Source organism: Thamnophis sirtalis, unplaced genomic scaffold (assembly GCF_051295495.1).
Source record: "Thamnophis sirtalis isolate CommonGarterSnake01/CBP01778 unplaced genomic scaffold, rThaSir2_p1.2 scaffold_3, whole genome shotgun sequence".
In the NCBI taxonomy this organism is placed as follows: Eukaryota; Metazoa; Chordata; class Lepidosauria; order Squamata; family Natricidae; genus Thamnophis; species Thamnophis sirtalis.
The window spans coordinates 37885727-37901223 of NW_028261383.1; the positions used below are offsets into that span (position 1 = coordinate 37885727).

The window sequence follows — 15497 nt, forward strand, 5'->3', positions numbered from 1 at the left end:
ATCAGTCTTTATGGAATGAGGGTGCAAAGCTTTATTTTCTCTAGATCCTCAACTCCTCTGCTGCCTACCAAGTATCTTGAGTTGTAGCTCCCATTGTGTCAGCCAGAGAAGTCAACATGGGTCTGGAAGTGGGGCAGACCTTGCCTGTCTCCTGCCACCTGGCACTTCCTGAGCCTCAGGCCACCTTCTTCCGCTTGGCTGGGTCACAGACTGATTTGTAGAATTCCAAGAGGAGCCTTGCAGATGTCCTGGGCCTCTCGAGGGTTATGAAATGTCCACATTTTTCCAGCCAATGCACTTGGGAATTTGGAATGGCAGCCGCCAGAATTTCTGCACCTGAGGAATCAAACACCTGCACAAAAGGAAACAAGGAATGTCTTCCCATCACAACTGAAATATTTTAAAGTATGTTGAAAAAAAAAATCCTGACTTGGGTGTGCCACCTTACATTTGTGCTCTTGGAGCAACGTTCAGTACACAAGCTTTTAATAGCGAACGGATGTTTTACACAGCTTCTCCGCTATTCTCAGATATCCAGGTTTTGATGGCTTGAATTGTATAGCCAGGTTACATGTGAGTTCTGTTAGGATATAAAGAAGGTTTCTTGGTGCTTTCTGAGCGTGGTTGTTTTCTTGCAGACATTTCATTACCCAAAGATCATCCATGCTAGTGCTACTATTGTTTTTATTTACTGTTAATAGTTCAACCTCTTGACTATTAAGATTCATCAGGATATTCTCTCTGCCATCATTTCATTTCCTTTGTTTGGATTTACCTTATTGATTTTAGGATAAATGAGATGCATTCCATCCATTCATCTATTCAATCTCTATTGCTGCTCAAGTGACTTTAGGTGGCTTCTAAGAAATGTATGAAAACTTGTATTAAAAAGTATAGGAGTGAGGGTATAGCACAGTGGAAGTAAAAAATGTCTGTGTTACATTTCTCCCAATTCTGGTTTTAAAATACAGTAGTGTTGCCTTCCATCCTGTCTGCAGGTGCTGCTTAATACCCCAGAATAAACCTTCACCATGCCCGTTTCAAAGGGCCTCCCTCAGCCTTCTGTGCAAAGTCCTCAACCTTCCTCCTCTTGAAATGTAGGCAAAACTTTCAAGCTGTTCACTGAACTGCAGGATGTCGCCTTCAGAATAACAACTGAGATTTATTTTCAAATCAAGCATTTCCACCAGGATCAATGAAACTGTCAGAAAATGAACAACCATAGCAGTACAATTTCCATTGCGGGATTTAGAATCTTGCCTGATTCTAAAATTACATTAGTGTGCACAAAACCCCAGATACACGTATATCCCTTACCTTGTCCTCCTTTCCCCAAATGATCTGGGTGGGAGCTTTGATTTTCCTCATGTTGTCATGGAGGCTATACTTCGATTCAGTGCTGGTGAGGTCCAGAAAACCTTTCTCAATAAAAGGAAACAAAATTGGGGGTGTTTCTTTCCATTCTTAATAAGCAAGGACACTCTTCCAGGGTTTTCCCTGTGTCTGATCTTCAGTATTCTTATTCGCATGAATAATGGGAATTTATTTTATTTATTTAGCATATGGCGATGTTACAGTAGCCAAGAAACTACAGTGATATGCAGAGGAGTAGTTTGGCTGTCTTGTTTACTACGCTCATGCATTTCCCAAGGTGGACCACAGGAGGGCGAGCTAACTTTGCACCAGAAAGAAAGACAAGTGGTTTTCCTGGAGCAGCATCTGAGACTCTCTACTTCTACCTAAGCCACTCAAAATGGGCATCCCAACTTGGACTGGTTCAGGACTGGTAGGATTCTAACCATTCACATAATTCATCCTCGTCTTCCCCACCGAAATAGTATCTGACTACTTGCATGAAACATGCTTCTGAACTGTTTAGGTGGGCAGAAGCTGAGGCAAGTGACAGGAGCTCACCCAACCACGCAATGCTAGAACTCGAACTACTGGGCAAAGGCCTGTGTCACTGAGCCACCACACTTCATAATAATAATGGGAGGAGGAAATCCGATCAGGAACATTCAGCTGCAGGAGTAAATTTAACCCTTTGCTCCCTCATTTGCCTGATCCCAGCCCTGCAGCTTCTCCAATTCACATCTCTCTAAATGTAGCTGGGCAACAACCTCTTCACCCAATGGGGATTGAGTTGACTGGGAGTCCTGGGGGTTATATTCCTAACACCCTTGGGAGGCTTGTAAAATAGGAAAGGCTGTCTCATGTTCATGATCCCGAAATGTGTGGCTGAGGGCATTCATTGGCTCAGAGCGTTAGCATCTCTTCCATTGTAATCTGCCTTCTTGCCTGTGATGTGATCCAGAACAGAGCTAATGTTAAACAGTGGGAAGAATTTCAGAAGCCTTGCCCAACCTGCTTTCCCTGAGTCATTACTGTGACATGTATAGTAAAATAAACCCACATTAGGATTATTTTCTCATTTTAGAAAGGAGAAATGTCCATATCTGAAACAAACCCAGGGAAAATGCCTTGAATGAAGGGCTGATTTTGGCTGCAACTCCCTGGATGGATTCTCTTGATGTTAAATATACTCTGAATATACCCCTCTGAAATGGGTCCCCAACCCCTGGGCCATGAGCCGTTTGAAACCGGGCTGAGGAAGTGGCAGGAAAGCGCACTGCAGGTGTGCACAACCCCACTTCTACGAGGAGTGATCAAGTATATGTTCACGCTCCATTTGCTCAAGCTGATATGCGTTCACAGAACTTGCGCAAATAGAGCTGCACGTGCTTGCCGGCCATTCATTCCCTCTCCCTGCCCCCCCAGCACCACTGGTCCGTAAAGACAGAAAGGTTGGGGTACTCTGCTCTAAAATATAGATGAGTAGCGAAGCCTGGTCCACGCTGTGTCTTGTACCTACACAATGTAAAAAACATCTTACTTGGTTTCCGATCCTCAAGGTATCCCTTTAGGAGCTAAAGGTGGAAGGAGAAAAGTACAAATCAGCAGTGTTAAAATTTTCTCTGCCATTTTTTTTCAACAGTTTCTCTATTTTATTCTTAGATTAGGTGCATACCCTGTTTCCCTGAAAACAAGCCCTCCCCAGATAATAAACCCAATTGGGCTTTTGAGCGCATGCGCTGAAATAAGCCCTCCCCTGAAAATAAGCCCTCCTCAAAAACATTGCAACGCAGCAGCAGCCATGAGGTGACCACACTCTCCATGTCCTGCCCTTCAAAAATAATAAGACCTTCCTGAAAATAAGGCCAAGCGCTTATTTTGGGGGTCAAAAGAAAATAAGACCCTGTTTTATTTTCAGGGAAACATGATAGCTGCAGGAGGATACTAGCTGTAATCCTTGACTTATGAGGATTTTGAGCAATTGAGCTCAAAATTTATGTTGCTAAGAAGATATTCGTTAAGTGAATTTTGCCCCATTTTAGAAGCTTTCTTGCCACGGTTGTTAAGTGAATCACTGCCATTGTTAAGTTAGTAACACGGTTGTTAAGTGAGTCTGGTGTCCCCACTGCTTGTCAGAAGGTCACAAAAAGGGATCATATGCACCCCACGAGACCTTTTCTTGAAAAAAGCAGAGTAAATTAAAAAGGGAGGAAGGAAGGAAGGAAGGAAGGAAGGAAGGAAGGAAGGAAGGAAGGAAGGAAGGAGCAATGCATCTCTCTTGTTATTCTAGTATTTGGGAAATATTTATGCTGTTCTCCCTTCCACCTTAAATTTCAATCTTGTGCCCTTCCTGACTGTCTTGTAAAAGAACTTGAGGAGAAATGGGAGATGTTATTTACAAGGGACACACAGAAAGCAGCAATCTAGGAAAAGGCCAGATCTTCACCTGCATTTTTATAAAGCTGGGTTGGTATAGGCAAATTTTCATGAAGTTTTCGATTCGCTCCTTAGTAACCGAAACAAGAGCTGTCTCAGCAGGATCCTTTGATAAAACTAGGTGTTTTAACCACAGAAAGAGTTCACTTTGTTTTGGAATCTTCAGACCTAAAAAAAGGGTGAGAATATGGAATATATTTTTAAAAATTACTACCACTCTAAAAATAAACGAGCAAGAATCTTAAAAAATATAGACTAATATATACTAAAAATGTGTTAAAGTGAAGTAATTGCATTGATCAATATCCACAGCTGGTAATTAGCAATAGCACTTATATCTATATACTGCTTCACATAAATATTCAATAGCAACAGCACCTAGACGTATATACCGCTTTACAGCAGGGATCCCCAACCTCTCAGCCATGGCCTAGTACTGAGCCATGAACTGTTCAAAACTGAGCCTCCCCAAAGCGGGTGAGCACAAGCATCCATGCACTTCACACTTGAGCAAGCTGTGGGCACATATGCCCGCTGCTTGCACAAATGGAGCTGTGCGTACATACACCCTTGCCCACTATTCGCACAAAACCATCCCTTCTCCCCCCCCACTCCCCCGGTCCACAATCCAGAAAGATTGGAAAACTCTGGTTTACAGCGCTCTCTAAGCAGTTTGCAAAGTCAGCATATTGCCCCCAGCCATCTCACTTTACCGACCTCGGAAGGATGGAAGACTGAGTCAACCTTCAGCCAGTCAGGATTGAATTCCTGGCAGTCAGCAGAATTAGCAATAACAATAGAACTTATATACCGCTTCACAACCCTCTCTAAGCGGTTTACAGAGTCAGCCTATTGTCCCTAACAATCTGGCTTCTCATTTTACTGACCTTGGAAGGATGGAAGACTGAGTAAACTTTGAGCTTGGTGAGATTCGAAGTGGCAAATTACAAGCAGCCGGCAGTCAGCAGAAATAGCCTGCAGTACTGCATTCTAACCACTGCGCCACCATGGCTCTAGTGCTGCATTCTAAACACCATGGCTCTGGTAAAAGAGGAATGACCCAAAAAAATGAATGATTAAAAGTTTGGAGGAGAGTCAGCTGGCTGTATTGGTTGACAGTCACAGTCTACAAACCAGGAGAATGTGAGTTATTCTCCCCACTTACTGTAGGCATAAGGCCAACTGGGTAGCCTTGAGCCAGTCCCTATCTCCCAGCCGCAAGAAGAACACAAGAGCAATCACTTTTGAAATCTCATCAAGAAAACTGACTGTGGTTAGGGGCCAATACTGACTTGAAGGCACAAAACTAAAAGAAAAGTTTGGTGAGGAAAAAAGATGGCAACCGAGTCCACAGATAGACCCTTTTTAAAAACGAAGGCATGGAAACAGCTGTACCTCCTAACAGGCAGACAGAAACATTTGTTAAAAATTTTTGAAAGTTCCCCGAAAATCAAACAAGAAAGCTATTTTAAGGTAGGTTGAAATGCTACATTAAATAGGAATTAACCCCCATGTTTTAAACAGCTGACTTTGTGAGCATTTTTTCAAAGAGGCAGTCAAAAATTTGCAATAGTCTGGTCTGGGTTTGATGTTTCCTGGCAACCTAATGCCCTCAAAAGTGATAGTCTGAATCAATGGTGAAATTCAATTTTTTTTACTACCGGTTCTGTGGGTGGGGCATGGTGGGCATGGTGTAGCTTGATGGGCATGGCTTGGTGGGCATGGCAGGGGAAGGATATTGCAAAATCTCCATTCCCACCCAGTATTTGCCGGTTCTCCGAGCTACTCAAAATTTCCGCTGTCAGAACCTGCTGGATTTCACCCCTGGTTTGAATTATTATTATTACTATCAAGGTAGAGACTATATCATGTACCATCTTAATGTAACCCAGAGGATTGCAGTAAAATTGGGGAATGAGCAATTAGTAGAAATTTTCATGTGATGTAAGGGGGAAAAATGGGTGCTAGGAATCTGGGCACCCAGGGTTTGTAGTGAATAGACATAGGAAGGAGGACTTAGATATGAAGGTGATTAGGAGGATAATTTGTATTTGTATTTGTATTTATTAGAATTTATAGGCCGCCCTTTTCCCTGAGGGGACTCAGGGCGGCTTACATAAAATAAGGCGGGGAGGATACAGACAATAGACACAAACAATACATAGAAGTAAAATAGTAAGCAACATTCATTCATCATTCGGGTGGGGACAAGTTATCTTTATCCCCAGGCCTGACGGGCTAGCCAGGTCTTAAGGGCTGTGCGGAAGGTCTGAACGGTGGTGAGGGTACGAATCTCCACGGGGAGATCGTTCCAAAGGGTCGGAGCTACTACTGAAAAGGCTCTCCTCCGTGTAGTTGCCAGTTGGCACTGACTGGCAGATGGAACTCGGAGGAGGCCTAATCTATGTGATCTAATTGGTCGCAGGGAGGTAATTGGCAGGAGGCGGTCTCTCAAGTACGCAGATCCACTACCATGGAGGGCTTTATGAGTGACAAGTAGCACCTTGAAGCGCACCCGGAGATCAACAGGTAGCCAGCGCAGCTCGCGGAGGATAGGTGTTATGTGGGCGAACCGAGGTGCACCCACAATCACTCGCGCGGCCGCGTTCTGGACTAGCTGAAGTCGCCGGATGCTCTTCAAGGGCAGCCCCATGTAGAGCACATTGCAGTATTCCAGCCTAGAGGTCACAAGGGCCCGAGTGACTGTTGTGAGGGCCTCCCGGTTCAGGTAGGGTCGCAACTGGCGCACCAGGCGAACCTGGGCAAATGCCCCCCTGGTCACAGCCGTCAAATGATGGTCAAAAGTCAGCTGTGGATCCAGGAGGACTCCCAAGTTGCGAACCCTCTCTGAGGGGTATAAAATTTGACCCCCCAGCCTGAGCGATGGAACACTGATCGAATTATTGGGAGGAAAACACAACAGCCACTCGGTCTTCTCCGGGTTGAGTACAAGCTTGTTAGCCCTCATCCAGTCCATAACGGCCTCAAGACCCCGGTTCATCACGTCCACCGCTTCATTGAGTTGGCACGGGGCGGACAGATACAGCTGAGTATCGTCCGCGTATTGATGGTATCTTATCCCGTGCCTCCGAATGATCTCACCCAGCGGTTTCATGTAGATGTTAAATAGTAGGGGGGATAAGACCGAACCCTGCGGCACCCCATATGCTAGGGGCCTAGGGGTCAATCTCTGCCCCCCCACTAACACCGACTGCGACCTGTCCGAGAGGTAGGAGGAGAACCACCGTAACACAGTGCCTCCCACCCCCACCTCCCGCAGTTGTCGCAGAAGGATACCATGGTCGATGGTATCGAAAACGGGCCCTTTAGTTTGGCTGGTTGTGGGTTCCCAGCCTGAGACAGCCTCCCCTTAAGATGAGGGGAGGCTTCCAGAGGCTCAGGATAAGGTAATTGGATCAATGAATGGAATAAAGGACTCCCTAGGAGCCTGTGAGAATATTGGAATTGGGGACTTTCCAAAGGAGGAAATCAGAGGAGATCAGAAGAAACAAAACTTAAGAGATTGAAAAAGATGTAAAGTACATGGAATTGTAGCTGCAAAAGACATACAGACTTATGGCAAGAGGAGAATTAAAGACAAGTAAATAGAGACAGAAAGATTACTGAAGAATCAGGCAACATAAGATGATAAAAAGAAAGGAAGAGACAAAATATTTCAGTTGGCAAGTGAGTGGCAGAAATTCTACCTTGAGTAAGAGGCATACGGAGAATGAAGACTTTCCTCCTGGCCCTGTTATCTTGCCTTCCTGAAGCTTAGGTTTGAGGTAGGTGGGTCAGGTAGCAAGATTTAGCCTTAAAGGAATAATCTAATGCAATGTTCCTCAACCATAGTAACTTGAAGATCATGGAATCAGAAGTGATATGTCTTGTAAGGCAACTTAGCTGAGGTTCAGAGGTGGGTTGCCACAGTTCACACCGGTTCAGGCAAACCGTGAAACGCACGCGAAGCGAACCCGCAGCAACCCACCCCTGCTGAGGATACACATGAAAAGTGTGATTGTGTTGTGTATGTTGATGTGGTTAAGATATATTGCTTCCCACCTCCATATCCGGTGAGAGGGGAAGTGATGCTATGATTCCAACCCACTGAGTTCAGTAGTTATTATGTATTATTATGTTCAAGTTCTGGTATAAATAGATAGGGTGGAAATCTGTTATTTTTAATGGGTATTGTGGGATTTGGAGGTGAACTCTAGAAGTAACTATGCAGAAATGCACAAAGGCGTTTCTGATGAGAGAAGGCGTCTCCAAACAGCCCATCCACTTCTCCTTTTATAATTTAGAGTTTGGGCCAAGCGTTCTGGCTTTTTCCTTCACACTTCACTTACTTGATGTAAATACTTACCAGCTGGACAGAGGAGCGCTAAAGAGGAGACGTGGGCTGGATAGAGAGCGGCATAAACCCCAGCAACCATGCCTCCCATGGACATGCCAACCAGGTGGAAAGGCTTGTGGTTCAAGCCAGCACACTGGACAAACTGAAACAAACATTGGGAACAAAGAGATTGTGGTTGTTCTTTAATGAGATGTTCACCCACCCCTAATCCCTTCTTTCTGGAACGAATTGCCCAATATAATGAACACTAAATTAGTTACATAGGCTGAGTTCATACTGCCATGTAGACTGAAACATTGCTCAGGATTCAGTGATTCATGCAAATCACTGTTTATATCAGTGTTTTTCAACCACTGTGCCGCGGCACACTAGTGTGCCGTGACATAGTGTAAGGCGTGCCGTGGGAAAATTACTTTATATATAGTCAATATAGGCACAGAGTTAAATTTTTTTAACATTTTCTAATGGTGGTGTGCCTCGTGATTTTTTTCATGAAAAAAGTGTGCCTTTGCACAAAAAAGGTTGAAAAACACTGGTTTATATGGCTGATACAGCAGCATCTAACACGACATAAGTAAGTAAGAATGTCATCAAGCAATAAGAACAAGATTGATTAAAGAAGGAACTATGGTAATAAAATGCATTTTGTAAATCCATTTGGTTATGCTGTATAAGCCTATAGACCAATTGTTGATGTTTCCAAAATATGGGAAATTTATCTCACAGGGAAAATGATGAAACAAAAGTAATAATGGCAAAGTTGAGAACATCTGCTACAGCTCTTTATTAAGGTGCTCACAAGATAAGATGAATACTAACTACTTGAAAGCTTTCCCTCTACAGGGGAGTGCACAAGACTGACCAACTCTTGCACATGACAGTTGATGTCCCATTTGCAATCCCAGTTCAAAACATAGCAATAGCACTAGGCTTATATACCCCTTCACAGCACTTTACAGCCCTCTCTAAGCGGTTTACAGAGACAGCATATTGTCCCGTCCCCACAACACTCTGGGTCTTCATTTTATCGACTTCGAAAGGATGGAAGGCTGAGTCAACCTTGAGCTGGTGAGAATCGGACTGCTGAACTGCTGGCAGCCGGCAATCGGCCGAAGTATCCTGCAGTACTGCATTCTAACCACTGCGCCATCATGGCTCAAACATGACAATATTGCACAAATCAACAAGTGTATTTGTGTATTTAGTGTATTTAATCCCAATAGGCCTGAGCATGTTTTTTCTAGGATTGTCATAACAATCACGCAACATCAGACTGAAGTCATCCTAAGTAAACCCCAAGTAATTCAGATTCATCGAGATTAGTAAGGGCATAAGGAGAACACAATTGCGATGTCTTCCATGTTGAACTTAGCTGTGGAGATTTGGGTTTGCTTCTTTAGCTCTCTGATGTTCATTAAGTACCCATGGGCAGAACACAGCTAGATGCAATTTTTTCTTCAACTGTTTTGAGGTTAAAGCTGGACAATCTATATCCCGTGACCCGTCAAAACCGCGGTCCACTAAAGCGCGCCCGATTAAAGCGCGTACGTGACGTCATCATCAGCGCGACAAATATGACCGCGGAGAAAAAAGGGCGCTTTAAAAAGCGCTTTTAAAGCAAGCCGATTCACGTAAAGGTAAGGGTTAGGGTTAGGGTTAGGGTTAGGTTAAGGGTTAGGGTTAGGGTTAGGGTTACGTTAAGCGTTAGGGTTAGGTTTAGGGTTAGGTTAAGGGTTAGCGTTAGGTTTAGCGTTAGGTTAAGGGTTAGGTATAGGGTTAGGTTTAGGGTTGGGTTAAGGGTTAGCGTTAGGTTTAGCGTTAGGTTAAGGGTTAGGTATAGGGTTAGGTTTAGGGTTGGGTTAAGGGTTAGGCTTAGGGTTAGGTTTAGGGTTGGGTTAAGGGTTAGGCTTAGGGTTAGGTTTAGGGTTAGGTTTGGGGGGGTTAGGGTAAGGTTTTCGCGTTAATTTTAAGTTTACTGCTCACAGCGTGCTGTTTTCGTCGCGCTGTGATGACGTCACGTACGCGCTTTCGTCGAGCGTGCTTTAGTCTACCACGGTTTTGTGGTGGAACCCTATATCCAAGTAGGAACTACTGAAGTGGAAGAAAATAATACTGTTTAAGTATCATACAATGCATAGCTACTTCACACATCTGTGAGACTTTGGAAGGGACTGATGATAAAGCATTGGGTTTCCTTTGTGTGCTCGTTTAACAAAAAGTATTCTTGCTAGATGGCAACATCTAACCAACCTTGGTTCATCTTGGAAAACTAAGCAGGGTTCAACGTGACTAACATTAGGAATGCCTGATCCAGAGTGAAAAAGTAAAAACAAAAAGATAGAGTTAGGGGCAAAATTCTGTTGTCTCCAATAAATTAAAGGGACAAGCCCATGAAGTCCTAGGCTGCATAAACAGAGGGATAGAATCAAGATCACATTAAGTGTTAATACCACTTTATAATGCCTTGGTAAGACCACACTTGGAATACTGCATTGAGTTTTGGTCGCCACGATGTAGAAAAGATGTGGAGACTCTAGAAAGAGTGCAGAGAAGAGCAACAAAGATGATTAAAGGACTGGAGACTAAAACATATGAAGAACGGTTGCAGGAACTGGGTATGTCTAGTTTAATGAAAAGAAGGACTAGGGGACACATGATAGCAGTGTTCCAATATCTCAGGGGTTGCCACAAAGAAGAGGGAGTCAAGCTATTTGCCAAGGCACCTGAGGGTAGAACAAGAAGCAATGGGTGGAAACTAATCGAGAGAAGCAACTTAGAACTGAGGAGAAATTTCCTGACAGTTAGAACAATTAAATCAGTGGAATAGCTTGCCTCCAGAAGTTGTGAATGCCCCAACACTGGAAGTCTTTAAGAAGATGTTGGATAGCCATTTGTCTGAAACAGTATAGGGTTTCCTGACTAGGAAGGGGGTTGGACTAGAAGACCTCCAAGGTCCCTTTCAACTCTGCTATTGTATTGTATTGTATTGTATTGTATTGTATTGTATTGTATTGTATTGTATTGTAAGTCATGCTTGATTCAAAGGAAATTCCACATTTTTAATACAAAGAATAGACACGTTTTATATTTTTCATTGACAGCAAGTCTCACCTTGGTTTATATACAATAACTCATCCCTCCTCATTTTCCCCCTTTGCTGTCATTCACCAATTCAAAGAACAATGTATCCCATCACAGTTCAAGAGATACCCTACCTGGTGTATCCTTTTAGCTTGAGCAACTGCTGTGTAACTTTCTCCGAGTAAGCGAGAGGTTCCCCCGTGACCTGGCATATCAAGGCAGACCAAGTGGAGGTCCTTAGGAAAGACCTGTTGGGGAAATGGTTCTGCGTGTGAATCCAAGGAATGAAAACAAAAATAGGCTGGCTCTCCACACTGCCAAAAGCAGAGAAAAAATGCTATTCTTGGTCCCTGTCCAGATCCAGTTCCCTTCTACAACACCCACACCCACACCCACACCCACCCTACCCCACCTTTTCCTTTTCTTCCACTCCTCTCATCAACTGCAACATTTTGGAAAGCAGTGAGCATGCTCAGACTTCACTGATATATTTGGGAAGACGCTTATCCTCCTTTAGGACCATGTGAAGTGTTAATACCACTTTATAATGCCTTGGTAAGGCCACACTTGGAATACTGCATCCAGTTTTGGTCGCTATGATGTAGAAAAGATGCGGAGACTCTAGAAAGAGTGCAGAGAAGAGCAACAAAGATGATTAGGGGACTGGAGGCTAAAACATACAAAGAACGGTTGCAGGAACTGGGTATGTCTAGTTTAATTAAAAGAAGGACTAGGGGAGACATGATAGTAGTCTTCCAATATCTCAGGGGTTGCCACAAAGAAGAGGAAGTCAAACTATTCTCCAAGGTACCTGTGGGCAGAACAAGAAGCAATGGGTGGAAACTAATCAAGGAGAGAAGCAACTTAGAACTGAGGAGGAATTTCCTGACAGTTCGAACAATTAATCAGTGGAACAACTTGCCTCCAGAAGTTGTGAATGCTCCAACACTGGAAGCTTTTAAGAAGATGTTGGATAACCATTTGTCTGAAGTGGTGTAGGGTTTCCTGCCTAGGCAGGGGATTGGACTAGAAGACCTCCAAGGTACCTTCCAACTCTATTATTCTATTTCTAAGGTTTCACTCTCTTGTTAGCTGCTAGCTGCTAGCTGCTCCATCAGTAACATGCTATTGATAGCCCAAAGCTCATAAGAGCAACAATTTGCACAGGATCTGAGTTTCCCAGCCTGCTTTATCCTAGTGGCAGATGGCTGGTTCTCAGTTACCCCCAAGAAGATAAAGAAGCAGAAGAATTGGGTAGAGCTTTAGATATGGACATGAGCCATTCTAACCAGGGACTCTGGAGAATAGCTTGGCTCCCTCTTCTTTGTGGCAGCCCCTGAGATATTGGAACACTGCAATCATGTCTCCCCTGCTCCTCCTTTTCATTAAGCTAGACATGCCCAGTTCCTGCAACCGTTCTTCATATCTTTCAGCCTCCAGTCCCTTAATCATCTTTGTTGCTCTTCTCTGCACTCTTTCTAGAGTCTCTGCCGAGGTGGCGCAGTGGTTAAATGCAGCACTGCAGGCTACTTCAGCTGATTGCAGTTCTGCAGTTCGGCTGTTCAAATCTCACCGGCTCAGGGTTGACTCATCCTTCCATCCTTCCGAGGTGGGTAAAATGAGGACCCGGATTGTTGTTGGGGGCAATATGCTGACTCTGTAAACCGCTTAGAGAGGGCTGAAAGCCCTATGAAGCGGTATATAAGTCTAACTGCTATTGCTATTGCTATTTTTTACATCGTGGTGATGGTTCTCCTACTTGAAGGAAGTGGGGCAGGCTTTACTTCAGAGACACGCACACCTTTATCTTTGGTCTCCCACCAGAGGTGGGTTCCTACCAGTTCGCACCAGTTCAGTAGAACCGGTTCGTCAAATCTACCAAACAGTTTAGAAGAGGTTCCACCAGTGGACCCGGAAAGCTGGCCACACCTACAGAAGAGGTTCCAAATTTTTTTGAAACCCACCACTGTCTTCCACCCATCCCACTCTGCCCGATGGCAAGGAGGCTCAGGGACTGTAGGGAGATGGGACACAGGGAATGGTATTTCCTTTGAAAGAAAGAAAGCTTCAGCAAGCACATAGGAAGTTTCATCTATGACTTCTAGCACTCAAGGCCAGACTAGCATCATCCAAGCTAGAATAAAAAGAAGACCTACTTGAATGGTATCTAACCACATGTCTTTGTTGAGTGAGAATCCATGAAGCATCAGCACAGATGGTCGGGATCCAGGCTTCCCTCGAGTGAAGTATCTGAACCGGTATTCCTCACTGTCGAGGTACTTCACCTTCACACCCATACTCAGACGCTTAGTCCTGAAAGAATAGAGAACAGTATAGGACAGTGATGGTGAACCTTTTCAGCACCAAGTACTGAAAAGGGGGCGCCCTCTCTCATCTGGACCGCAACCCAAAAGAGAAGCTGCCTAGGGGGCATGTGCACCCCGGAAAATGAACTTCCGATTTCTAGCATGCGCATGTGCGCCGGCCAGCTAGTCTTCCGGTTAGTGGCATGCCTGAATGCACAACAATCAGCTGGTTGGCGCAAATGCTCATGCCGGAAAATGGAAGACTAGCTCTTCCAAGTGAGAAGAAGACTCTGAAAAATAGGTACCATTCCCACATGGCAAAATTCTAAGATCATTTACTAAGAGCTTCATAGCCTCAAGATATAAAGGGTAAGGAAGCTGATCCTGATGGAAAGATGCAAGACCATTACCTAAGCAAAACATTTCTTAAGGCCTGAGGAACAAGATAACATTCAGGAATATTTCCTTGATTCATAGGGAGGTACAGTACAACCAGGCTTCTATCCTTCTATTATCATAGGCATTCTCAATAAAAGGAGTGATAGACTTCCAGAGCAGTTGATGTCTTGATCCTGAATACCTAATGGGGCTGACACATTCTCTGTGCCTGGCAATGTTGGGAGCTGTGGCTGTTCAAGATCAGACTTCCTACTACTCACCTTTCTTTTAAAAATCTTTAGCTGCTGGTAGTTTAAAGGACCTTTCTTCATATGAGTCCAATAACAGCATAAATGTATTCTGGAATTCCCAACTCCCATTTCATCATGATATTGACTTGATCTTGTCTTCAGTGCATAGGTTTGCCTTCCTTCCTTCCTTCCTTCCTTCCTTCCTTCCTTCCTTCCTTCCTGCCTGCCTGCCTGCCTGCCTGCCTGCCTGCCTGCCTTCTTTCCTCCCTCCCTCCCTCCCTCCCTCCCTCCCATCCTTCTCCCTAATTGGGGAATTTCCTGGCATTGCTTCCCCTTCCACCCAGTATTTGCAACTGGTGGGAAAAAACCATCCCAGTTGCTCTCCTTGGAATCAGAGTAGTGTGAATGAGTAATTGAGATGGAGACCTAGGCTTCTTTCAAATTGCTCGTGTGACAGATGACAGGTGTAGAGATGTTTTAGGCCAGACTATTTCTGAAAGTAGAGTCTACTTCTGGAAGTCTGGTAGACCCATTTCCCAAAAATAGCCCAGCTGACAGGTGAAGGAAAGGTAAGGGAGGAAGCTTTCCTTTCATTTTAAAACAGTTCCGTACCACTTCATCCCACCTTGTCACTTATATCACCAACATGTCATCTGGGCTATTTTTGGACAAGTCTTCAGAAAATGGGTACTGTAGATTAGTACACAATATGTGAACTATGATCAAACTGACCAAGTATGTCATGTATTTTATAAGAAATAGACTTACCAGATGATGAACCTGAATATCAGTGAAGGTAGCTGATTGTACTTTGAGATAAAGAAGTTAATTAAGATGTCTAAAGCACTGTGTGCGATCATTTTGATCATGTTGCAATCCATGCCTGTAAGTTAAAGTGTTTCTTTGTTGCTTTTGTTGCCTAAACAAATGAGACATAAATATACATGGTTTTATGATTTTAGATCCTGTTAACCAATGACTCAGATGATAAAAGCAAGGATTTAATTATACTGTCTAGTTAATTACACCATAGTTTGGAGGATGGCCAATAACATGGACAACTTCATTATAAGGTTTGCACATTCATGAAGGATTACGGTGAGCTATTTATTATTACTAATGTATACATGATCATTCATATAAGAAGGAGTTTTATGAAGTACTAGGGCCAGTGATGGGTTCCTACCGGTTTGGCCCAGTTCGGCTGAACCGGTAGTGGTTTCGCAGCCTGGGTCATTGGAACAGGCAGCGACCCAGGCCTGTCATGCCCCCAAACGGGTTCTCTAGGCAGTACCATCTTGTTTTTCGCTTCTGCGCATGCGCAGAAGCATTTTT

At 44.0% G+C, this 15497-nt stretch overlaps 1 protein-coding gene across 1 annotated transcript; it reads right to left on the reverse strand.

The window, feature by feature from the left end:
• On the reverse strand, nt 1-15043 carry LOC148047925 (monoacylglycerol lipase ABHD6-like). The gene is made up of 8 exons (XM_087707803.1): nt 14931-15043; nt 13384-13540; nt 11362-11475; nt 8156-8288; nt 3800-3957; nt 2873-2927; nt 1318-1418; nt 1-352 (listed from the first exon to the last, which is right to left on the reverse strand). Exons 1-8 carry the CDS (start codon nt 15041-15043, stop codon nt 176-178), a joined length of 1008 nt encoding a protein of 335 aa, XP_087563929.1. The 3' UTR covers nt 1-175.
• Nucleotides 15044-15497: the final 454 nt, after the last annotated feature.